Source organism: Paramormyrops kingsleyae, chromosome 1 (genome assembly GCF_048594095.1).
Source record: "Paramormyrops kingsleyae isolate MSU_618 chromosome 1, PKINGS_0.4, whole genome shotgun sequence".
NCBI lineage: Eukaryota > Metazoa > Chordata > Actinopteri > Osteoglossiformes > Mormyridae > Paramormyrops > Paramormyrops kingsleyae.
The window spans coordinates 50,360,147-50,382,050 of NC_132797.1; the positions used below are offsets into that span (position 1 = coordinate 50,360,147).

The 21,904-nt window shown below is 43.2% G+C and overlaps 2 protein-coding genes and 1 long non-coding RNA gene across 4 annotated transcripts; all 3 read left to right on the forward strand.

Moving 5' to 3' along the window:
• The first annotated feature begins 8,929 nt into the window (after positions 1 to 8,929).
• On the forward strand, positions 8,930 to 12,969 carry LOC140578815 (uncharacterized). Of its 2 annotated transcripts, XM_072700800.1 has the most exons (8): positions 8,930 to 9,037; positions 11,026 to 11,076; positions 11,334 to 11,448; positions 11,576 to 11,636; positions 11,719 to 11,822; positions 11,910 to 12,182; positions 12,275 to 12,368; positions 12,658 to 12,969. In XM_072700800.1, exons 3-8 carry the CDS (start codon positions 11,350 to 11,352, stop codon positions 12,702 to 12,704), a joined length of 678 nt encoding a protein of 225 aa, XP_072556901.1. In that variant the 5' UTR covers positions 8,930 to 9,037; positions 11,026 to 11,076; positions 11,334 to 11,349; the 3' UTR covers positions 12,705 to 12,969. The 2 variants fall into 2 exon arrangements, with proteins under 2 accessions (XP_072556901.1, XP_072556898.1); XM_072700797.1 differs by lacking the exon at positions 12,658 to 12,969 and having other exon boundaries at positions 12,275 to 12,627.
• A 3-nt stretch (positions 12,970 to 12,972) lies between these two features.
• Positions 12,973 to 14,251, forward strand: LOC140577705 (uncharacterized). The gene is made up of 6 exons (XM_072698044.1): positions 12,973 to 13,185; positions 13,271 to 13,423; positions 13,509 to 13,646; positions 13,740 to 13,799; positions 13,884 to 14,012; positions 14,192 to 14,251. Exons 1-6 carry the CDS (start codon positions 13,093 to 13,095, stop codon positions 14,249 to 14,251), a joined length of 633 nt encoding a protein of 210 aa, XP_072554145.1. The 5' UTR covers positions 12,973 to 13,092.
• A 1,827-nt stretch (positions 14,252 to 16,078) lies between these two features.
• LOC140578822 (uncharacterized) lies at positions 16,079 to 17,395 on the forward strand. The gene is made up of 3 exons (XR_011983093.1): positions 16,079 to 16,142; positions 16,484 to 16,564; positions 17,105 to 17,395. It is a non-coding gene; the product is annotated as an uncharacterized lncRNA (long non-coding RNA).
• The last annotated feature ends 4,509 nt before the right edge of the window (positions 17,396 to 21,904 follow it).

Here is a 21,904-nt window from a genome sequence, read left to right on the forward strand (position 1 = left end):
ACATTTTGCCAATTTGCGCTGAGCCCGTGAAAGGCACGGAGCTCACTTTGGTGCCAAATCGTAGGGCTTACTTAGCTGCACGGATTGACATATCGTTTGTCTCCGTACTGCTTACGGATTGCGTGCAATTGCCTCTCAAACACGAAAAAAAAACTTTATTATTATTATTCTTCCGTGATTTTCGGCAATTAATGCGGGTCGTACCGTAGCATGCAGCCAGGTAATCTATATATCAAAAGTGAGTCCTTCATGGTGTGAGGTGTGCTATTACTTTTCTGCGCAGAATATGTTACCATGGTGACGTTATTCACGTTAAAACACACTAAAAATCCCATAGGAATGCATTGAATGCTAACTTTTACCTAGCATTAGCCTATACCTAACTAACCATGTGAATAGTAGTAAGGATCGTCTTTTTTCATGGCAGTGAATGGCCCATTGACTTCAATGCATTTCAGTCAAAGTTGTCCCACTCGGCCAGCGTTCATACCACAGCAACAAGACTCGGTATTCAACCTTAGGCCTCATCACCCAACATCCCAAGTCCACCATCTTGAACCGCACTCATCTTTCATCCCTCGTTCTCTCCCATTGACTTCAATGCATTTCAGTCAAAGTTTTCCCACTGGGCCAGCATTCATGCCACAGCAACAACACTCGGTATTCAACCTTAGGCCTCATCACCCAACACCCCAAGTCCACCATCTTCACCCGCACTCGTCTTTCATCCCTCGTTCTCTCCCATTGACTTCAATGCATTTCAGTCAAAGTTTTCCCACTCGGCCAGCGTTCATACTACAGCAACAAGACTCGGTATTCAACCTTACACCTCATCACCCAACACCCCAAGTCCACCATCTTGACCCGCACTCGTCTTTCATCCCTCGTTCTCTCCCATTGACTTCAATACACTTTAGTCAAAGTTTTCCTACTCGGCCAGTGTTCATACCACAGCAACAAGACTAGAAATTCAACCTCAGGCCTCATCTCTCAACTCCTTAAGACCACCATCTTCACCCGCACTCGTCTTTCATCCCTCGTTCTCTCCCATTGACTTCAATGCATTTCAGTCAAAGTATTCCCACTCGGCCAGCGTTCATACCACAGCAACAACACTCGGTATTCAACCTTAGGCCTCATCACCCAACACCCCAAGTCCACCATCTTCACCCGCACTCGTCTTTCATCCCTCGTTCTCTCCCATTGACTTCAATGCATTTCAGTCAAAGTTTTCCCACTCGGCCAGCGTTCATACTACAGCAACAAGACTCGGTATTCAACCTTAGACCTCATCACCCAACACCCCAAGTCCACCATCTTCACCCGCACTCGTCTTTCATCCCTCGTTCTCTCCCATTGACTTCAATGCATTTCAGTCAAAGTTTTCCCACTCGGCCAGCGTTCATACTACAGCAACAAGACTCGGTATTCAACCTTAGACCTCATCACCCAACACCCCAAGTCCACCATCTTGACCCGCACTCGTCTTTCATCCCTCGTTCTCTCCCATTGACTTCAATACACTTTAGTCAAAGTTTTCCTACTCGGCCAGTGTTCATACCACAGCAACAAGACTAGAAATTCAACCTCAGGCCTCATCTCTCAACTCCTTAAGACCACCATCTTCACCCGCACTCGTCTTTCATCCCTCGTTCTCTCCCATTGACTTCAATGCATTTCAGTCAAAGTATTCCCACTCGGCCAGCGTTCATACCACAGCAACAACACTCGGTATTCAACCTTAGGCCTCATCACCCAACACCCCAAGTCCACCATCTTCACCCGCACTCGTCTTTCATCCCTCGTTCTCTCCCATTGACTTCAATGCATTTCAGTCAAAGTTTTCCCACTCGGCCAGCGTTCATACTACAGCAACAAGACTCGGTATTCAACCTTAGACCTCATCACCCAACACCCCAAGTCCACCATCTTGACCCGCACTCGTCTTTCATCCCTCGTTCTCTCCCATTGACTTCAATACACTTTAGTCAAAGTTTTCCTACTCGGCCAGTGTTCATACCACAGCAACAAGACTAGAAATTCAACCTCAGGCCTCATCTCTCAACTCCTTAAGACCACCATCTTCACCCGCACTCGTCTTTCATCCCTCGTTCTCTCCCATTGACTTCAATGCATTTCAGTCAAAGTATTCCCACTCGGCCAGCGTTCATACCACAGCAATAACACTCAGTATTCAACCTCAGACCTCATCACTCAACTCCTTAAGACCACCATCTTCACCCGCACTCGTCTTTCATCCCTCGTTCTCTCCCATTCACTTCAATACATTTCAGTCAAAGTTTTCCCACTCGGCCAGCGTTCATACCATAGCAATAAGACTCGGTATTCAACCACAGGCATCATCACACAACACCTTAAGACCACCATCCTGACCCGCACTCGTCTTTCATCCCTCGTTCCCTCCCATTGACTTCAATGCATTTCAGTCAAAGTTTTCCCATTCGTCCAGCGTTCATACCACTGCAACAAGACTTCATATTCACCCTTAGGCCTCATCACCCAACGCCCCAAGTCCACCATCTTGACCCGCACTCGTCTTTCATCCCTCGTTCCCTCCCATTGACTTCAATGCATTTCAGTCAAAGTTTTCCCATTCGTCCAGCGTTCATACCACAGCAACAAGACTTCATATTCACCCTTAGGCCTCATCACCCAACGACCCAAGTCCACCATCTTGACCCGCACTCGTCGTTCATCCCTCGTTCTCTCCCATTGACTTCAATGCATTTCTGTCAAAGTTTCATTATTTGGCCAATACTTCTGCCACAGCAACAAGACTAAATAATTAAATCAATAAGTAAAAGAACCAGCTCTTCCTCGGTCAGCAGAATAGGCCCATCTCAAAATTTCTTCAGGAATTTTCGTTTCTAGTTTATTATTATTATTCTTCCGTGATTTTCGGCAATTAATGCGGGTCGTACCGTAGCGTGCAGCCAGGCAATCTATATGTCAAAAGTGAGTCCTTGTTTGTGTGAGGTGTGCTATTACTTTTCTGCGCAGAATATGTTACCATGGCGACGTTATTCACGTTAAAACACACTAAAAATCCCATAGGAATGCATTAAATGCTAACTTTTACCTAGCATTAGCCATGTGAATAGTAGTAAGGCGCATCTTTTTTCATGGGAGTGAATGGCCCATTGACTTCAATGCATTTCAGTCAAAGTTGTCCCACTCGGCCAGCGTTCATACCAGAGCAACAAGACTTGGTATTCAACCTTAGGCCTCATCACCCAACACCCCAAGTCCAACATCTTGACCCGCACTCGTCTTTCATCCCTCGTTCTCTCCCATTGACTTCAATGCATTTCAGTCATAGTTTTACCACTCGGGCAGCATTCATACCATAACAACAAGACTCGGTATTCAAGCTTAGGCCTCATCCCCCAACACATTAAGACCACCATCTTGACCCGCACTCGTTTTTCATCCCTCGTTCTCTCCCATTGACTTCAATGCATTTCAGTCAAAGTTTTCCCACTGGGCCAGAGTTCATACCACACCAACAAGACTCGGTATTATACCGTAGGCCTCATCACTCAACACCGCAAGTCCAACATCTTGACCCGCACTCGTCTTTCATCCCTCGTTCTCTCCCATTGACTTCAATGCATTTCTGTCAAAGTTTCATTATTTGGCCACTACTTCTGCCACAGCTACAAGACTGAATAATTAAATCAATAAGTAAAAGCAACAGCTCTTCCTCGGTCAGCAGAATAGGCCCATCTCAAAATTTCTTCAGGAATTTTCGTTTCTAGTTTATTATTATTATTCTTCCGTGATTTTCGGCAATTAATGCGGGTCGTGCCGTAGCGTGCAGCCAGGCAAGCTATATATCAAAAGTGAGTCCTTCATGGTGTGAGGTGTGCTATTACTTTTCTGCGCAGAATATGTTACCATGGCGACGTTATTCACGTTAAAACACACTTAAAATCCCATAGGAATGCATTGAATGCTAACTTTTACCTAGCATTAGCCTGACTAACCATGTGAATAGTAGTAAGGCGCAACTTTTTTCATGGGAGTGAATGGCCCATTCACTTCAATGCATTTCAGTCAAAGTTTTCCCACTCGGCCAGCGTTCATAATACAGCAACAAGACTCGGTATTCAACCTTAGGCCTCATCACCCAACACCCCAAGTCCACCATCTTGACCCGCACTCGTCTTTCATCCCTCGTTCTCTCCCATTGACTTCAATACATTTTAGTCAAAGTTTTCCTACTCGGCCAGCGTTCATACCACAGCAACAAGACTCGATATTGAACCTTAGACCTCATCAGGCAACACCCCAAGTCCAACATCTTGACCCGCACTCGTCTTTCATCCCTCGTTCTCTCCCATTGACTTCAATGCATTTCAGTCAAAGTTTTCCCACTGGGCCAACGTTTATGCCACAGCAACAAGACTCGGTATTAAACCTTAGGCCTCATCATCCAACACCACAAGTCCAACATCTTCACCCGCACTCGTCTTTCATCCCTCGTTCTTTCCCATTGACTTCAATGCATTTCAGTCAAAGTTGTCCCACTCGGCCAGCGTTCATACCAGAGCAACAAGACTTGGTATTCAACCTTAGGCCTCATCACCGAACACCCCAAGTCCAACATCTTGCCCCGCACTCATCTTTCATCCCTCGTTCTCTCCCATTGACTTCAATGCATTTCAGTCAAAGTTGCCCAACTCCGCCAGTGTTCATACCACAGCAACAAGACTTGGAATTCAACCTCAGGCCTCATCACCCAACGCTCCAAGTCCCCCATCTTGACCCGCTCTCTTCTTTCATCCCTCGTTCTCTCCCATTGACTTCAATGCATTTTGGTCAAAGTTTCATTATTTGGCCACTGCTCCTGCCACAGCTACAAGACTGAATAATTAAATCAATAAGTAAAAGCACCAGCTCTTTCCCGGTCACCAGAATAGGCCCATCTCAAAATTTCTTCAGGAATTTTCGTTTCTAGTTATTATTTATTATTCTTCCGTAGATTTTCGGCAATTAATGCGGGTCGTACCGTAGCGTGCAGCCAGGCAATCTATATATCAAAAGTGAGTCCTTGGTTGTGTGAGGTGTGCTATTACTTTTCTGCGCAAAATATGTTACCATGGCGACATTATTCACGTTAAAACACAATAAAAATCCCATAGGAATGCATTAAATGCTAACTTTTACCTAGCATTAGCCATGTGAATAGTAGTAAGGCGCATCTTTTTTCATGGGAGTGAATGGCCCATTGGCTTCAATGCATTTCAGTCAAAGTTGTCCCACTCGGCCAGCGTTCATACCACAGCAACAAGACTCGGTATTCAACCTTAGGCCTCATCACCCAACACCCCAAGTCCAACATCTTGACCCGCACTCGTCTTTCATCCCTCGTTCTCTCCCATTGACTTCAATGCATTTCAGTCAAAGTTGTCCCACTCGGCCAGTGTTCATACCACAGCAACAACACTCGGTATTCAACCTTAGGCCTCATCACCCAACACCGCAAGTCCAACATCTTGACCCGCACTCGTCTTTCATCCCTCGTTCTCTCCCATTGACTTCAATGCATTTCAGTCAAAGTTTTCCTATTCGGCCAGTGTTCATACCACAGCAACAAGACTAGGTATTCAACCTCAGGCCTCATCACCCAACACCCCAAGACCACCATCTTGACCCGCACTCGTCTTTCATCCCTCGTTCTCTCCCATTTACTTCAATGCATTTCAGTCAAAGTTGTCCCACTCCGCCAGTGTTCATACCACAGCAACAACACTCGGTATTCAACCTTAGGCCTCATCACCCAACACCGCAAGTCCAACATCTTGACCCGCACTCGTCTTTCATCCCTCGTTCTCTCCCATTGACTTCAATGCATTTCAGTCAAAGTTGTCCCACTGGGCCAGCGTTCATACCACAGCAACAAGACTTGGTATTCAACCTCAGGCCTCATCACCAAACACCTAGCAACTGCCTAGCAACCACCTAGCAACACCTTAGCAACTACCTACAATTTAATAGCAACACCTTAGCAACCATCTAGCTATGCCTACCAACCAGCTACTGAGCCCATAGCAACACCTTCTGACAACATAGCAACCACCTAGCAACACCTTAGCAACCACCTAGAATTGCATAGCAACACCATAGCAACCATCTAGCTATGCCTAGCAACCAGCTACTGAGACCATAGCAACGCCTTCTGACATCATAGCAACCAGCTTGCAGCACCTAGCAACCACCTAGCAACTCCTTAGCAACGACCTAGAATTGCATAGCAGCACCATAGCAACCATCTAGCTATGCCTAGCAACCAGGTACTGAGACCATAGCAACGCCTTTTGACAACATAGCAACCACCTTGTAGCACCTAGTAACCACCTAGCAACAGCATAGCTACCACCTACAGTTGCATAGCAACACCATAGCAACCATCTAGCTATGCCTAGCAACCAGGTACTGAGACCATAGCAACGCCTTTTGACAACATAGCAACCACCTTGTAGCACCTAGTAACCACCTAGCAACAGCATAGCAACCACCTACAATTGCATAGCAACACCATAGCAACCATCTAGCCATGCCTATCAACCACCTACTGAGACCGTAGCAATGCCTTCTGACATCATAGCAACCACCTTGCACCACCTAGCAACAGCATAGCAACCACCTACAATTGCATAGCAACACCATAGCAACCATCTAGCTATGCCTAGCAACCACCTACTTAGACCATAGCAACGCCTTCTGACACCGTAACAGTCACCTTGCAGCACCTAGCAACCACCTTGCCACACCATTGCAACCACCTACAAATGCATAGCAACAATATAGCAACCACCTAGCAACCAGCTAGAAACCATCTACTGAGATCTTAGCAACGCCTTCTGACACCATAGCAACCACCTTGCAGCACCTACTAACCACCTAGAAACAGCATAGCAACCACCTACAATTGCATAGCAACACCATAGCAACCATCTAGCTATGCCTAGCAACCACCTACTTAGACCATAGCAACGCCTTCTGCCACCGTAACAGCCATCTTGCAGTACTTAGCAACCACCTAGCAATACCATAGCAACCACCTAGAAATGCATAGCAACACCTTAGCAACCACTTAGCTATGCCTAGCAACCAGCTACTGAGACCCTAGCAACACTTTCTGGCACCATATCAACCACCTAGCAGCACCCTAGCAACCACCTAAAATTGCATAGCAACACCATAGCATCCACCTAACAACCACCTAGCAACCAGCTACTCACACCATACATACACCTTCTGACACCATAGCAACCACCACGCAACACCCTAGCAACCACCTATAATTGCATAGCAACACCTTACCAACCACCTAGCAGCCAGCTACCGAAACCGTACCAACGCCTTCCGACACCATAGCAACCACCTAGTAATGCCTAGCAGCACCCTAGTAACCACCTAGCAACACTTATCGACACCCTAGCTGCTGTCTAGCAATGCTTAGCAACTACCTATCAACCTATCCACTAGCTACCTACGCCTATCCATCCTCTGACACACACACATTTCCCACTAACAAACACCCACCTATATACCCACAAACACCGATATAGACACATCCCAAGTAGCACTCAGACACACGCTCCCCCAACCCACAAACTCCCACCCACACACCGCCCCAATCCAACACATTCTGCACTAATACATACTGTACCCGTTCATCAGTTACACTTCTCTTTCAGCCTCCCACCACACGCACAGAACTGAGAAAATCCAGCTTATATAATATATTGCAAAATATATTGAATTTAGACTCCTTGCCTTCCCTGATTGTGTTTAGAAATCTCTTAAACTGTGAGCTTAAACAACAGTGTCATTGTTCAATATAACTTAATTTTATTATATGTATAGCTTTAGTATTTCTATGCTTTTCAGTTTGTGTTCATATTAATCATCTCTGTATGTATGTTCATACATGAAACGTTTGTCTTACTTTTCTTATTTTCTGCCATCTTAGCTAGAACTTCCTGGAAGACGAGATATTGTATCTCAATGGAACCTTCCTAGTTAAACAAAGGATAGATAAATAAAAAATACAATTAGAAGACAGTAGCCTAATAGTAACAGAAGCACACAGATTTCAACATACGGGACATGCATTTCTAGGGTGAATGAATATTTTAAGATTTAACACTTAATACTAGGGTACACACAATAAACCCATTTTATTTAATTAAGTTATCTCTGACAAAGGCGTATGACACTACTGTTAAAATATATATAACCATAAAGATTAAAAACTATAAATGACAGCGTTGTGACTTGTCGTTCGGATTTATGACAGGCGTACAAAAGCCGGAAGTTGATTTGCCGGTGTTATGCCGAAAAAGGCATCCCTGCCGTAGAATGCATGCCTGTCTCTAAATGACCGATTGGTCGCTGTTCTGACACGAGTTGAGCTACATTGTCAAAACCCTTAAAAGCTCAATTCGTCAGAACACCAGTATGCATTATAAGGCAGGGATGCGTTTTTCGCCAGGGATGCGTTTTTCGGCATAACACCTGTTTACACGAAGCCTGAAGACGTGCGTGCCTAAATGCTTTATAGTTAGAAATAATTTGGTTGCATTGTTCAATCATTTGCACAATAGTAAAAAAAAAATCGTCACAAACCCATGTTAAAAACCTGATAAAATCGTGATTTAAATATAAACCCATTGTGATATAATATTTTCCTCCATATCGCCCACCCCTAATGCGCGCCCACATTGAGTCATATGTGCCCCGTTTAGACTAGGTCAAGACTTCGAGAATCGCTTGCATGCATACAAGGTGGTTGCTATGCCGTTGCTATGTGCCACTACTCACATATGATTGGATGTTGGATGAAAAGAATTGTCCAATACGAATGATTTATTCATACCATATATAACTTCCCAGATCTTTCTGGAAGTTGCAGGTGGTTTTGGCGGTTGGTTGAGACAAAAGCTACTGGATTTCATATTGCATTGCTACGAGTTTCCTGACTATCTAAACGTCACACGTCGAGCTGGTAAGCATCTGCTTTTTTATTTAACCTTTTCAACTGTAGTTTGTGGCTGCACGGTGGCGCAGTGTTTATCGGAGAAGGATCTCGGTTCGATCCTTTGGTTGGCCTTTCTGTGTGGACCTTGCGTGCTCTCCGCTTTCCCCCTAAAGCATGTCCCTTATACAGCTTTTAGCTGTAGTTTTGTTCGGCTATAACGGACATGCAGCTCCGGCTACAAGGCGCCTGGCGTGCCGGTGATTATTAATAGTCATGCATCTGGTCAGGTAAAGTTAGATTACTACACGTAAAATATAATAATCTATGTCACAAGGTTGTCTGCTGGGGTGTGGCAGGAGTAAATGGTGTCCTGTAGTTCTGTTCTGGCCGTACAGCAACCCTAGATATAACGAACTTTGGATATAATAACGGACTGCTTTGCCAAGTCCCTTGAAGTCCGTTATAACTGGATTTTACTGTACTCGCGACTCATTTCTCCTCATGAAAACCATAATATTGTATGTACACATCAAATTATTATATATCTGAGTAGCCCAGAAAGTCCTGAAAACAAAACCATAAATCATATGTTGCTAACTTATGTCCATACGATATAATAAGCCTAAATCTAATGGAATACAAAAATAGCTCAAAGTACCTTAGGTTTGATAAGGTTAATTCACATAGTATGTGAAATGCAGTGTGTGATTTTGGACACAGACATGTTATTTCGTTTTATTACATGGCTCTCTGGAATGCTTGATTCTGATTGGTCAGTTGAGACATTTGCAGGTTCGTTCTTTTCAAATAATAACCGCTCCAAAGTAATAACGCATAGCCGGTACTACTAGTATGTTTATAATCCCTCAATCCCTTTACCGTTTAAAAATGTTAATTTAAAACAAATATGCCAATAAAATGTTTCAAATTCATATTCATGTCCAGTTTTTTCCCTTATGTGGCAAGTAGCCGTGTAATAAGCAGGATAATGTACATTATCCCTTACGTGTATGAGTGGGTGTTGTGCAAATGAACTGAAATGAAATGAGGTGCGAAATGTGCAAAAAAAGGACTTACACGTTCAATGTACTGATGTAGTATTCTATGTATGAAGTACTTTGTATTGAATGTCTATGTATGAAGTACTTTGTATTGAATGTCATTTTCTTACAAGAAACTTGTATTGCTAAATGTGTAAATGTCTTTTAAAAAATCCTTATTGATTTGCATTTCTGTATTGAAGTTTATTGAATGTTCCTGCAGTTTTGTACAATTGCATTGCTTAATGAATGAATGAAAAAATCTAAGCATTCTTACATTTGGCAGGTAACTAAGTCAGTATTTAATAGCTCTGTGTGCTGTGAGGGTATTGTCATGCTGTGGTTGGCATCACTGTATAACTGACAGAGTTTGTGACTGCTTTGCTGGCCTTTCTGTGTCATTCCATAATTAATAATAATCGAGTATGTTAGCAGAGTATGTTGTGATATATATTTCATATAAAAAGTCTACACACTGCTCTACAAACTTATAATACTCTGGTTCCATAATTATGCACATCCTTAAACTACTACTGTGTCAACACCTTTTAATTTAATTACATGAATTCTTTAAATTATATTTCTCATTTGCCTAAGTGTTACTTTCAAGACATGTCAGTTTCAATAGTGCAGTGGTTATTAGAGTTCAGGCTTCAGAGAGGCTGCCACAGCAACACAAAAATAAATTCTACACTGCATCGTGGCTTGCTATACATATGGTTTGACCTTTCACCTTGTGTTGAGATGGTTTCCTAAATAAACTCACATGTCGAGAAGAGAAATTCAGGGCACTATGGATAAAACTAGCAGTTCACAATAATGGCTTTTGTGTTTGATCAACTATGTCGAACAGGCTATGTGAAACTACAATGTAGGCTATTTCATTGCACTCGGGTTTCTTGCTAAAACAGTTTTTCCTCTTAAGTAATGTTCTACAGTACAAATAATACCAATCTATTCTGCTTCTCTTTACAGTTCCTCATTCTGTGAGAGCTGCTGTGCTTTGGCATCACCACAGATCATCAAGTACATTGCAGTCAGCACATTACCACAAAAAAGAGAAAAAAAACCTTAACACACATCCATTAATAACTGTCATTTTAAATACCCACACACATCCACACCTCCCGTGCCCACACACACACACACTACCTACAAAAAACATATACATATTTCTAGAAGTTGTTCCATAACTGCATTTTTTACATTTTTCTGCTTGTCTGCTCTCCATCCACTTTGGGTGGAGATAACCTTGTTCTTGCCAGTTTTCGTGTATTTCACAGGTTTACACCAGAGAGGATGCCGCGTAAAGGGAGTCGTTCAGAGGCTGCCAAGAAGAGATGGAGGAAGCTGGACCTGGCAGATCCTCCGATTTGCCCATATGACGTCACCAAGGAGGTATCTAACCTACAAATCAGAAAAGTCTTCTTCTGTTCTCATGACAGTGGCTGCTAGTAATTTTACTTTGTTACAGTGTCATGATGCCATTGTACTTATCAAAAACTTTGATGAAAACCTGTTGTAGGTGTCACGTTCCACGGCCTTCCAAGAGGAACCCCAGCAGATGGCATCATACCTCTCTTCACGTATGTAGTGCTTGTGTGTTCATTTCGTTGACTGCTCCAAGAATTGAAAGTTTTATCTTGGTTTCTGTGTGTCTCTAAATAGGCCGTGGGACTGGCTTTCGTCATCGGGTGAGGCGGTGGCCACTATCTCGTGTGACTGGACGGAGCCACAAGTTGGTTATTCCAGCCGAGGACCCGGAGAAGAAGGTAATTCTGTTTTGTTCTTTACATACATTTTGCCCTTCACGATTAACTGGCCATTTTCAATCATGTATTGTGCTTTTCCTTTTGCAGTTGGCTCTGTTGGTTGGTGACTCCCATTTGCGAGCGATCGTAGATGGGTTTGTCACCATGCCACAGGGCCGACTCTCCTTCGGCTTGATGTCGACTCCAGGGGCGAGCGCGGCTGAGTTGAGGCGTGAGGTGCTGCATGCAGTTCTTCCTCGGACACCCGAGGTAGTCTGCGTGTTAGCACCCAGCAACAACTTGACCGCCAGCAGGACCATCACCGAGGCTGGAGCTGACTTCAGGAGGCTGCTCACCACTCTCTGCAACCGCTGGCCTAATGTAACTCTTTATTTTTTCAATGCATTCGTTCATTGAAATCTTGCGAATTAAATATTGTTTAAATGATTGTTATTCTTCTTAAATAAATACAGGTGGTTGTTCTGGATTTCCCTACACGTCTCACCGTGGATGAAGCAGTGCAACGTCTCCTGCGCCAGGAGTACCATCGTGTGGCCGCTCAGGAGGGTATGTACAAAACACTGCTCTTTTTCAGAAGACTATTTAACAAAAATACAAAATTGCTTTAAAAGTTTAAAAAGACAGCTATTACCATTATTTGGGGAGCTGTTTTGTTACTGTCAATGAAATATCAATGTTACACCCACATCCCAAACCACCTTGCGGATGAGGGCTAACAAGCCGCACCTGCGTGGGATCCCTTAAACAGGATTGTCTCCCCACACACGGGGCGAGGTATTGTTGTTGTGTCCCGCTCGGCAAATGCCGAGCGGCTCTCTCTGTTCTCTTCCCACAGCTCGAGTTCTGTTCCTACAAGCCACGCCTGTCGGTGCCACTTGTTGACCTCTGCGTCCCTTTGTCCTGTTTCCGTTCCTGCCCTCCAGTCCTCACGGACCCCTCGCCTTTGCCAAAGCCTTATTTGCAGCCAAAACCACTGCGCCCCCAGCCCTACCTAAGTTCACCTGTTTGATTCCTCAGTTTACCTGTGTTAATAGACCCCCTCACTCGGGGAAAAGTGACTCTTTTGCCACACGAGTGTTTCTGTCATAACGATCAACATGTTTTTGCAGTCTAAAATTTCCTTGGTTGAGCAATGACATTTGTCCTTCAGCACACAGTAAATCGTAATTAATTTCATCTGAAATTAAATTAATATTTTCTTCTCTTGCTACACATTTCTACTTTATCTGTGCAGTATTACAAAATTCTAGGCTGGCTAGAAATAAGATTCATGGTTGAACTGCTTTTTCTTCTAGGTATTCGGTACCTATCCGTTGCTGAACACTTCCCGCTGAGTCGCCTGGAGCTGTGGTGCAAAGATGGCGTACGTAAAACATGTTGCTGTAAAAATGCTAATGAAGATTTACTGTCAATGTCTACATTTGTTTACGTGTCACTATGTCTGGCAGGTGCACCTAAGTGACAATGTAGGGATGGAGATCCTTACATGGTTGCTCTGGGATGCTGCCTCTTTGCAACTACAGGCAGCTACTCCAGATGCACCGGCCTCTCCGAAGACTTCACCACCAGTGGAGAGACCAGTGCCCCCCAATTTGGTTGTGGTAATGATGGTCCATTACATGCATTGCAGCTTATATGCAACCACATTGCGGTCTATGGAGCCTAAACAAACTCTTTGAATTGCAGGCGGCTCCTTCTAAGGCACCAGCTACCCTGAAGACTTCACCACCAGTGGTCAGACGAGTCTCCCCCAAGTTGGTTGTGGTTGGCGAGGTGACTGTGCCACGTGCTTCCAACCCGTTCGACTGGACGCTTGTTCAGCAGGTAATGGATGCATGCTGTAACTTGGTGGCCTATTTTTTACGGGATGTTTGATCAGTACTTCTCCAACAAGACTTTGTTTTTTAATCACAATAGAAGAGGCAGCGCGTGCAGGGTGAACACACTCAGGAGAGTAGGAGGATGGCTGGCCAGCAGGTACTACATATGACAAATAAATTGTGCATGCTTATGTCATATATATATATATATATCTCATCTCTGCGAAATTTTACTTGACAGGGAAACTTGTTGGAGTGTTCCATCCCCCTAAATCCGGTGTGGTTCAGCCCTGCAGTTCAGGAGAAGATGGACCGCTTTGTTCCAGCATCTGGCGCTTTGGAATCCACAGGTGGTACGAAGAGCAGGAAGGTAATTTGGATTAAATTTATTTATGTTTGTGTAACAGTCACAAGATATTTTCAGGTTGCTTACACAACAGCATTTAAACAATGCTAATCCTGCCGGTTTTTAGTGCAAAAAACACTAACAAATGGTATAAGAAAATGTTTCTTTTTCTTTGTGATTTAACATCTACCATGGAACATCAGCGGAGACGTGCTGCATCCAAGAAGAGATGGGAAGAGGAGAAGGTGTGTCATAGTTTTTAAAATGTCAAATGTTTCGTAAGTACAAACATTGCTAATGCATTAATGGTAATGCTGTCTTAAGAACTTAATCATAGGGGCAACACACAGCTCACTTCTCTGAATGTTCCTCTTGGCGGCTACAATCTTTCTTATGCTTTGTCATTTCTTAGACGTCTACGGTGGACCATCGGCGGAGACCTGCTGCATCCAAGACGACACTGGAGGAGGAGCAGGTGTGCCATAGTTTTTAAAATGTCAAATGTTTCGTAAGTACAAACATTGCTAATGCATTAATGGTAATGCTGTCTTAAGAACTTAATCATAGGGGCAACACACAGCTCACTTCTCTGAATGTTCCTCTTGGCGGCAACAATCTTTCTTATGCTTTGTCATTTCTTAGACGTCTACGGTGGACCATCGGCGGAGACCTGCTGCATCCAAGACGACACTGGAGGAGGAGCAGGTGTGCCATAGTTTTTAAAATGTCAAATGTTTCGTAAGTACAAACATTGCTAATGCATTAATGGTAATGCTGTCTTAAGAACTTAATCATAGGGGCAACACACAGCTCACTTCTCTGAATGTTCCTCTTGGCGGCAACAATCTTTCTTATGCTTTGTCATTTCTTAGACGTCTACGGTGGACCATCGGCGGAGACCTGCTGCATCCAAGACGACACTGGAGGAGGAGCAGGTGTGTCATAGTTTTTAAAATGTCAAATGTTTCGCAAGTACAAACATTGCTAATGGATTAATGGTAATGCTGTCTTAAGAACTTAATCATAGGGGCAACACACAGCTCACTTCTCTGAATGTTCCTCTTGGCGGCAACAATCTTTCTTATGCTTTGTCATTTCTTAGACATCTACGGTGGACCATCGGCGGAGACCTGCTGCATCCAAGAAGACACTGGAGGAGGAGCAGGTGTGTCATAGTTTTTAAAATGTCAAATGTTTCGCAAGTACAAACATTGCTAATGGATTAATGGTAATGCTGTCTTAAGAACTTAATCATAGGGGCAACACACAGCTCACTTCTCTGAATGTTCCTCTTGGCGGCAACAATCTTTCTTATGCTTTGTCATTTCTTAGACATCTACGGTGGACCATCGGCGGAGACCTGCTGCATCCAAGAAGACACTGGAGGAGGAGCAGGTGTGTCATAGTTTTTAAAATGTCAAATGTTTCGCAAGTACAAACATTGCTAATGGATTAATGGTAATGCTGTCTTAAGAACTTAATCATAGGGGCAACACACAGCTCACTTCTCTGAATGTTCCTCTTGGCGGCAACAATCTTTCTTATGCTTTGTCATTTCTTAGACATCTACGGTGGACCATCGGCGGAGACCTGCTGCATCCAAGAAGACACTGGAGGAGGAGCAGGTGTGTCATAGTTTGACTAGTTAATAACTACGATTAGGGATGATTATTTTAAATTGTTTTCTGCATTTCAAATGCAATGATACTGGTAGTTCTTCTTTGTTTAAATTTAATGCACATGGTGCACTGCAAATGCAGTTGTTGTATTTTCCAGATAATCATAGTAGCACCGTATAGTACATTAACTTTAGACTTGTCTACTTTTTCTCTGAGGGAAGCCTAGGTTTAAGCATTGTGGTTTGACTGTTTGAATCACATTCAAAGCGGTTGAAATGTGAAACATCAAATGTGATTATACACATGTGCATGTACACAACATGACAATTCCACAGAGTCAAAGGAACAAAAGTACATATATTTACTCTGTCCTTTCCATACAGTTCACTAATTACTTTACTTTTAGGAGGACGTGACAGCGAGGGAGTTGACCAGGCCAACACCTTGCAAGCCAGGACGAGTGCCGTTGAAGGGCGTTGGTGCTGAGTCACCTGCTGTGCCACCAGAGAATGGCACACTGGATCACATCAGCCAGGTAGTTTTCATACACTGTACACACATATTAAAATGTCAAATGTTTCAAAACTACACAAATTATTAATGGTTATTGGATTTACGGTAATGCTCTGTTAAAAAGATAATCCTAGGGGCAACAGACAGCATGTTCAACTTATAGTTGCCTTTTCTTTTTCTGAGGATAGCGCAGTGAATATGCCTATGTTTAAGAATTTTGGTTTCACTATTTAAATCACATCCCAGCAACTCAAATTTTGAAATGTCAAATGTGACTCATGTACATGTGTATCACAGAGAGAATCAATAGCACAAATGTACATATTTACTATGTTCTTCCTTTACTAACCATTTCCATTTTAGTTAGGAGTGGTGCTAATGAAGGACACTGGTGCTGATTCATCCACCATCCTACTGGACAGCATGCTGGACCTCAGCAGCCAGGTAATTTGCATGCTTCCTGTACACTAGGGTTGCGGTCAATTCAGGAATGAGCTCAACAATTTCAATTTACATAAGAAAATGCAATTGGAAGTAGAATTTAATAACAGGAAAGTGTATTACAATTAAATTGGACTGTCAGGAAGTGCAATTCAATTCAGTGAACACCAATTTCTATTTCTTGCTGTTTGAGCATGTGTTTGTGATTACATGTAGTAACATACATTGTAATTTTAATCACAGTGCCTTACAAATACAAAGGAATACATGAAAAATAGTTAATGAAACGTAAGTAAATGAGACATAGAACTGTACATTAATTGCAAAAAGTAAATTGGAATTCACCATACATTTTCATTTCAGTCCATGAATGGCCCCAACCCTAGTACACATAGTGAAATGTCAACTGCGGTTAAGTACAAAAGATGTTAATGGTTATTTAAATGGTTTTGATTGATTATGACGGGTATAACTTTAAAATTGTCAGCAGCAACAGAAATAAATGTAGGACTATAAAAATTATACTTTTCTTTGTCATTACAGCATTCAGCTATGAACAGCAGCGTCAGTGGTCTACCCACCCAGTCAGTGAGAGCGACACATTCCCAGGCAGACGAGAGATACAGTACTTTTTCCCGTGGTCACCAGTGCACATGCATGGCTCTTACTTTTTTGGCTTACCACAATGAGGGAGTACAGCTTGAAACAATGTCACTTGACACAGTGCTTCAAAAAGGAAATGCACTTTACATTGGTATTAAACAGCAGCTCTTACTGGATGGCACATTCGTTGATGACCACCTCACAGTCGAAGAAATGCCAAAACAGGTACTGACAGACAGATGTATGTATAATGTACACGCGGAAAATGTAAGAGTGGGTCACCTGCTACATCAAGGAGGACTGGGTTTGCCCCTTGCCACCCAACTGGAGTGTTTGTCAGAAAATGTTAACCATGCTTTACTTATTGTGAGTCCAGAATGCATTGCAGTTTTTCGGGACAGATCAGGTACATATGGACTGTTTGATTCACATTCCAGATGTTCAGCAGGTCTGCCCCATCCTGATGGAACTGCAATTATGATGAGTTTTGGCAAACTGACGGACATGGTTGAGCACCTATACAAGCTCTTTGAGAATCGCGGTCCCAATACCACCTATGAGTTTGTCCCAGTTACTTTTCTCAGTGACGACGCTGATGATGCCCCTCCTACACACATGGGCATTGTAAATATTTCTTCAAGATTAACAGAATCAAATCAGTGTGTCAAAAACCAAAAGCGCTGTTTTGATGAGCGAGAGCCAAATGATATGCTCAATCAAGTGCCCAATGTATTGCAAGTAAGTCAAACACCAATCTCAGATGTGTCAAAAATGACAAAAGCAAGGCGACGCAAAGGAAGTCGGAGGACCAAAAACAACACCAGAAGTACAACAACAAGAAGTACATCAGAAAAAGAAAAATATTCTACCTGTCATGCATTTAAGTTGAAAAAACTACATGCCATGAAACAAGCATATGTTAAAAAGCAAACATGGAAGAAAGAATACATCAACAACAGATACAAAACTGATCCTCACTTTCGGAGCAGACAAATTAAATATGTAACACAAAGATACGGTACGGATCCTGACTTCAGAAGTAAACAAAAAACATTTATGAAGAAGTATGTCACACAGAGATACGGTACGGATCCTGACTTCAGAAGTAAACAAATGAAGTACGTGACACAGAGATACGGTACGGATCCTGACTTCAGAAGTAAGCAAATGAAGTACGTGACACAGAGATACGGTACGGATCCTGACTTCAGAAGTAAACAAATGAAGTACGTGACACAGAGATACGGTACGGATCCTGACTTCAGAAGTAAACAAATGAAGTACGTGACAGAGAGATACGGTACGGATCCTGACTTCAGAAGAAAACAAAAAACATTCATGAAGAAGTATGTGACACAGAGATACGGTACGGATCCTGACTTCAGAAGTAAACAAATGAAGTACATGACACAGAGATACGGTACGGATCCTGACTTCAGAAGTAAACAAAAAACATTTATGAAGAAGTATATGAAAGACAAATCTTACAATGAAACACGTTTTAGGCTCCACTATGTTAAACAATATGCTGCCAAAAAGAAACTCAGTCAGTCCAAGACTGCACTTGTTACTAATCAAATGCTGCAGTGCGCTTTCAGAATAAGGAGGAAATATAGAACACTGGCAGGCTCCCGCCAGGAAACCCCACAGCCCCTGATCAGCAATGAAATGCAAGCTGCAATAGTTAAATTCCAAGAGAAGATTCAATGTGGACCCACACATGTCTGCACGGTGTGTCATAGAGCTCTTTTCCCCAGTCAAGTTAAGCATTGTAACAGAGGCACATACTCCAAAAATCTTCATCTGGTGGCTGAATGTCTAACAGGTACATATGTTCACATTTGCGTTTCTGCTTGTTCAGCTCCATGTTCTGTACGGAGAGAGAGGATGCAGGAATGGATCTGCTACACATGTGACAGCCACCTAAGACGAGGAATGATGCCACCGATTGCCGCTGCAAATAATTTGCACCTAGCACCCATTCCCTCAGAGCTGTTTGTATTAAATGTGCTCGAAAGGCAATTGATTGCAAAGATTATTCCTTTTGCAAAGATTGTTGCATTACCCAAAGGACAGCAAAGAGCAGTGCATGGAGCCGTTGTGTGTGTACCTTCTGAGATGGAAACGACTGTAAATACTCTTCCAAGGACTAGCAATGAAGCTGAGCTTTTACAAGTGAAGCTTAAGAGGAATATTAAATACAAAGGTCACCAACACTTCTACACAGTAAACATGAAAAATGTGCTAGCAGGACTAGCTAAACTTAAAGAGGTCCATCCAGATTACACAGATGTAGAGATATGTGAGAATGCCACGTTTGACATTGTTGAAGATGATCAGCTAGGTAACGAGCCAGACAAGGATGATGAGACAGGTGCAGCTGTGGAACAGCAGCCCAGCCACGTGGGGGAAGAACATCAGGCACTTCGACCTGGTCTGATACTAGATACCTGCATGCAGCCTCCTGACATAGCACAGGAAGTTCTGTCATATGGGGCTGGAGTGTTCAGCATAGCTCCGGCCCAAAGAAACAAACCCGTGGGCTTCTTTAGTGTTCCAAGGCTTGAAGCCAAGGCCTTTCCTGTGCAGTTCCCGACTGGCAATAATACGTTTGATCAAGACAGGAAAGTTCGGTTGTCCCTTAGTATGTATTTCAATGTAAGGCTTTTCTCTGTAGATACCAGATTTGCCAAAGACCAGAGTTACCTTTTCTTCTGCCAGTTTGTAACAGAAACCCACATGGCCACCAACAGCATGTCAATTCAGACGCGCAAAGGCCAAACAAAGACCAGAGATGGACGCAACATTTCCAACAAAATGTTGCAAGACAAGGAAGAGGTTGAAAGACTGATACAACATAGAGAGGCCACTCGATTCATGCGTCCCCTAAGAGGCACTCCAGCTTACTGGGAGAAATGCCTTCGTGACCTTCATGCAATGGTGAGGCAGCTAGGCAGACCCACGTTTTTTGTAACCTTTTCTGCTGCCGAAATGAGATGGCCGGAAGTCGTTAAGGTCATCAAAGCTCAACAGGGAGAAGAGGTAGAATTTTCTGAGCTCGACTGGAACGCCAAATGCGACATTCTCCGGAGCAACCCAGTCACAGTCATGCGCATGTTTGAGAAAAGAGTGGACGCGCTCATAACTAACCTCATCCTGTCTCCTGCCCAGCCCATCGGCCCAGTGGAAGATTACTTTTATCGAGTGGAATTTCAAGCAAGAGGAAGTCCACATATTCATATGTTGGTATGGGTGAAAGATGCACCTGACGCTGCAAAAGATGGAGATGATGAAGTTGTCAAGTTCATCGATCGCTACATATCCTGCCAGCTACCAGATAAAAACAGAGACCCCGAGCTTCACAAAATTGTGACTGAGGTTCAGATGCACAGCAAGAAGCATTCCAAATCATGCAAGAAAGGACATGTAGAATGCAGATTTGGATTCCCCAAACTACCCATGGAGAGCACTAGAATCACCACCCCAGCTGAAATTGACTCTAGTGATGAGGATACAGAGAAGGGGAATAAAAGTGAAGATAAAGCCTGTGGGAAAAAACCTAAAACATCAAAGTGGAAAATTCTGTCAAAAAGACAAAGGCAGGCTAAGCAGAAGCTGAAACCAGTGAGAGATTTACTCATGGATGAAAAAGTATCGTTCAAAGATTTATCTGAGCTGCTCACAGTTTGTAAGATGACCAAGGAAGAATACAGCTCTTATGTTGATGCTCTCACTTCTGGAATGGTTGTTATGATGAAGCGTGATCCCAAAGACTGCTGGGTGAATGGATTCAACGCTGATCTGCTCCGAGTATGGAACGCTAACATGGACATTCAGTACGTGCTTGATGAGTACAGCTGCATCGAGTACATGATGTCTTATTTAACCAAGCCTGAGCATGAAATGACAGAGATCCTTAACTCTGTCATTGAAGTCGTAAAGAAATCAAACGTCGACCAAAAAGATGAGATGAAAATCATCTTGCAGGCTTATTCAAAGCACAGAGAGGTCAGTGCCCAAGAGTCCGTAGCCCGCACATGCAGCTTACCGCTAAAAAAGTGCTCACGCAGTGTTATTTTCATCCAGACAGATGAGGATGGTGTGAAAATGAGCCTTCCGATGAGCAAATTAATGAACATGCGCCTGGATGAAGAAAATGTTTGGATGTCGGGTTTGACAGAAAAATACATCAACAGACCTACAACATTGGAATTTGAATATATGTGTCTGGCTGAATTTGTGTCAGCGTACAGGGTCCTCTACGGACACCAAGTTGAAGGACCAAATGCTGTTCCCCTCTTAAACAATGCGGGGTACATCCAGAAGAGGACTGTGGGCAAACCAGCTATTGTAAGATTTGCCCGTTTCTCTCAAACTAAACAACCAGAAAAGTTTTACAGACGGATCTTGAAATTATACTTCCCGCACAGAACAGACGACGACCTTAAAAATGCAGACTATCCAACATACAGAGAATTCTATTATGATGGACTCTCAAAACAAATGAAACAGTATGTTGACTTCAACAAGAAGCGGTATGAAGGACATGGAAAAAAAATAGATAAGGTAATGGAAGAACTCCAGAAGAAAGGGCCAGTTGTAAATGCGTGGAACACTTATGCGGCCGAGGTTGAAGTAGACCGTCTGGAATGTCTCGCTGAACGAGAACCGATTCAGCAAAATGAAGAAGACACAGACCCAGTTCCAGATTACCAGATCCATCAAGACTACAGAGATGCT

Coding starts and splice junctions, on each gene's coding strand:
- LOC140578815 (XM_072700797.1), top strand. CDS start 11,350: ATGCCGCGTAAAGGGAGTCGTTCAGAGGCTGCCAAGAAGAGATGGAGG. Junction 11,449..11,575: donor CATATGACGTCACCAAGGAG/GTATCTAACCTA, acceptor AACCTGTTGTAG/GTGTCACGTTCCACGGCCTT. Junction 11,637..11,718: donor GGCATCATACCTCTCTTCAC/GTATGTAGTGCT, acceptor GTCTCTAAATAG/GCCGTGGGACTGGCTTTCGT.
- LOC140577705 (XM_072698044.1), top strand. CDS start 13,093: ATGGTTGAACTGCTTTTTCTTCTAGGTATTCGGTACCTATCCGTTGCT. Junction 13,424..13,508: donor TGCCCCCCAATTTGGTTGTG/GTAATGATGGTC, acceptor TTTGAATTGCAG/GCGGCTCCTTCTAAGGCACC. Junction 13,800..13,883: donor GGAGGATGGCTGGCCAGCAG/GTACTACATATG, acceptor TTTACTTGACAG/GGAAACTTGTTGGAGTGTTC.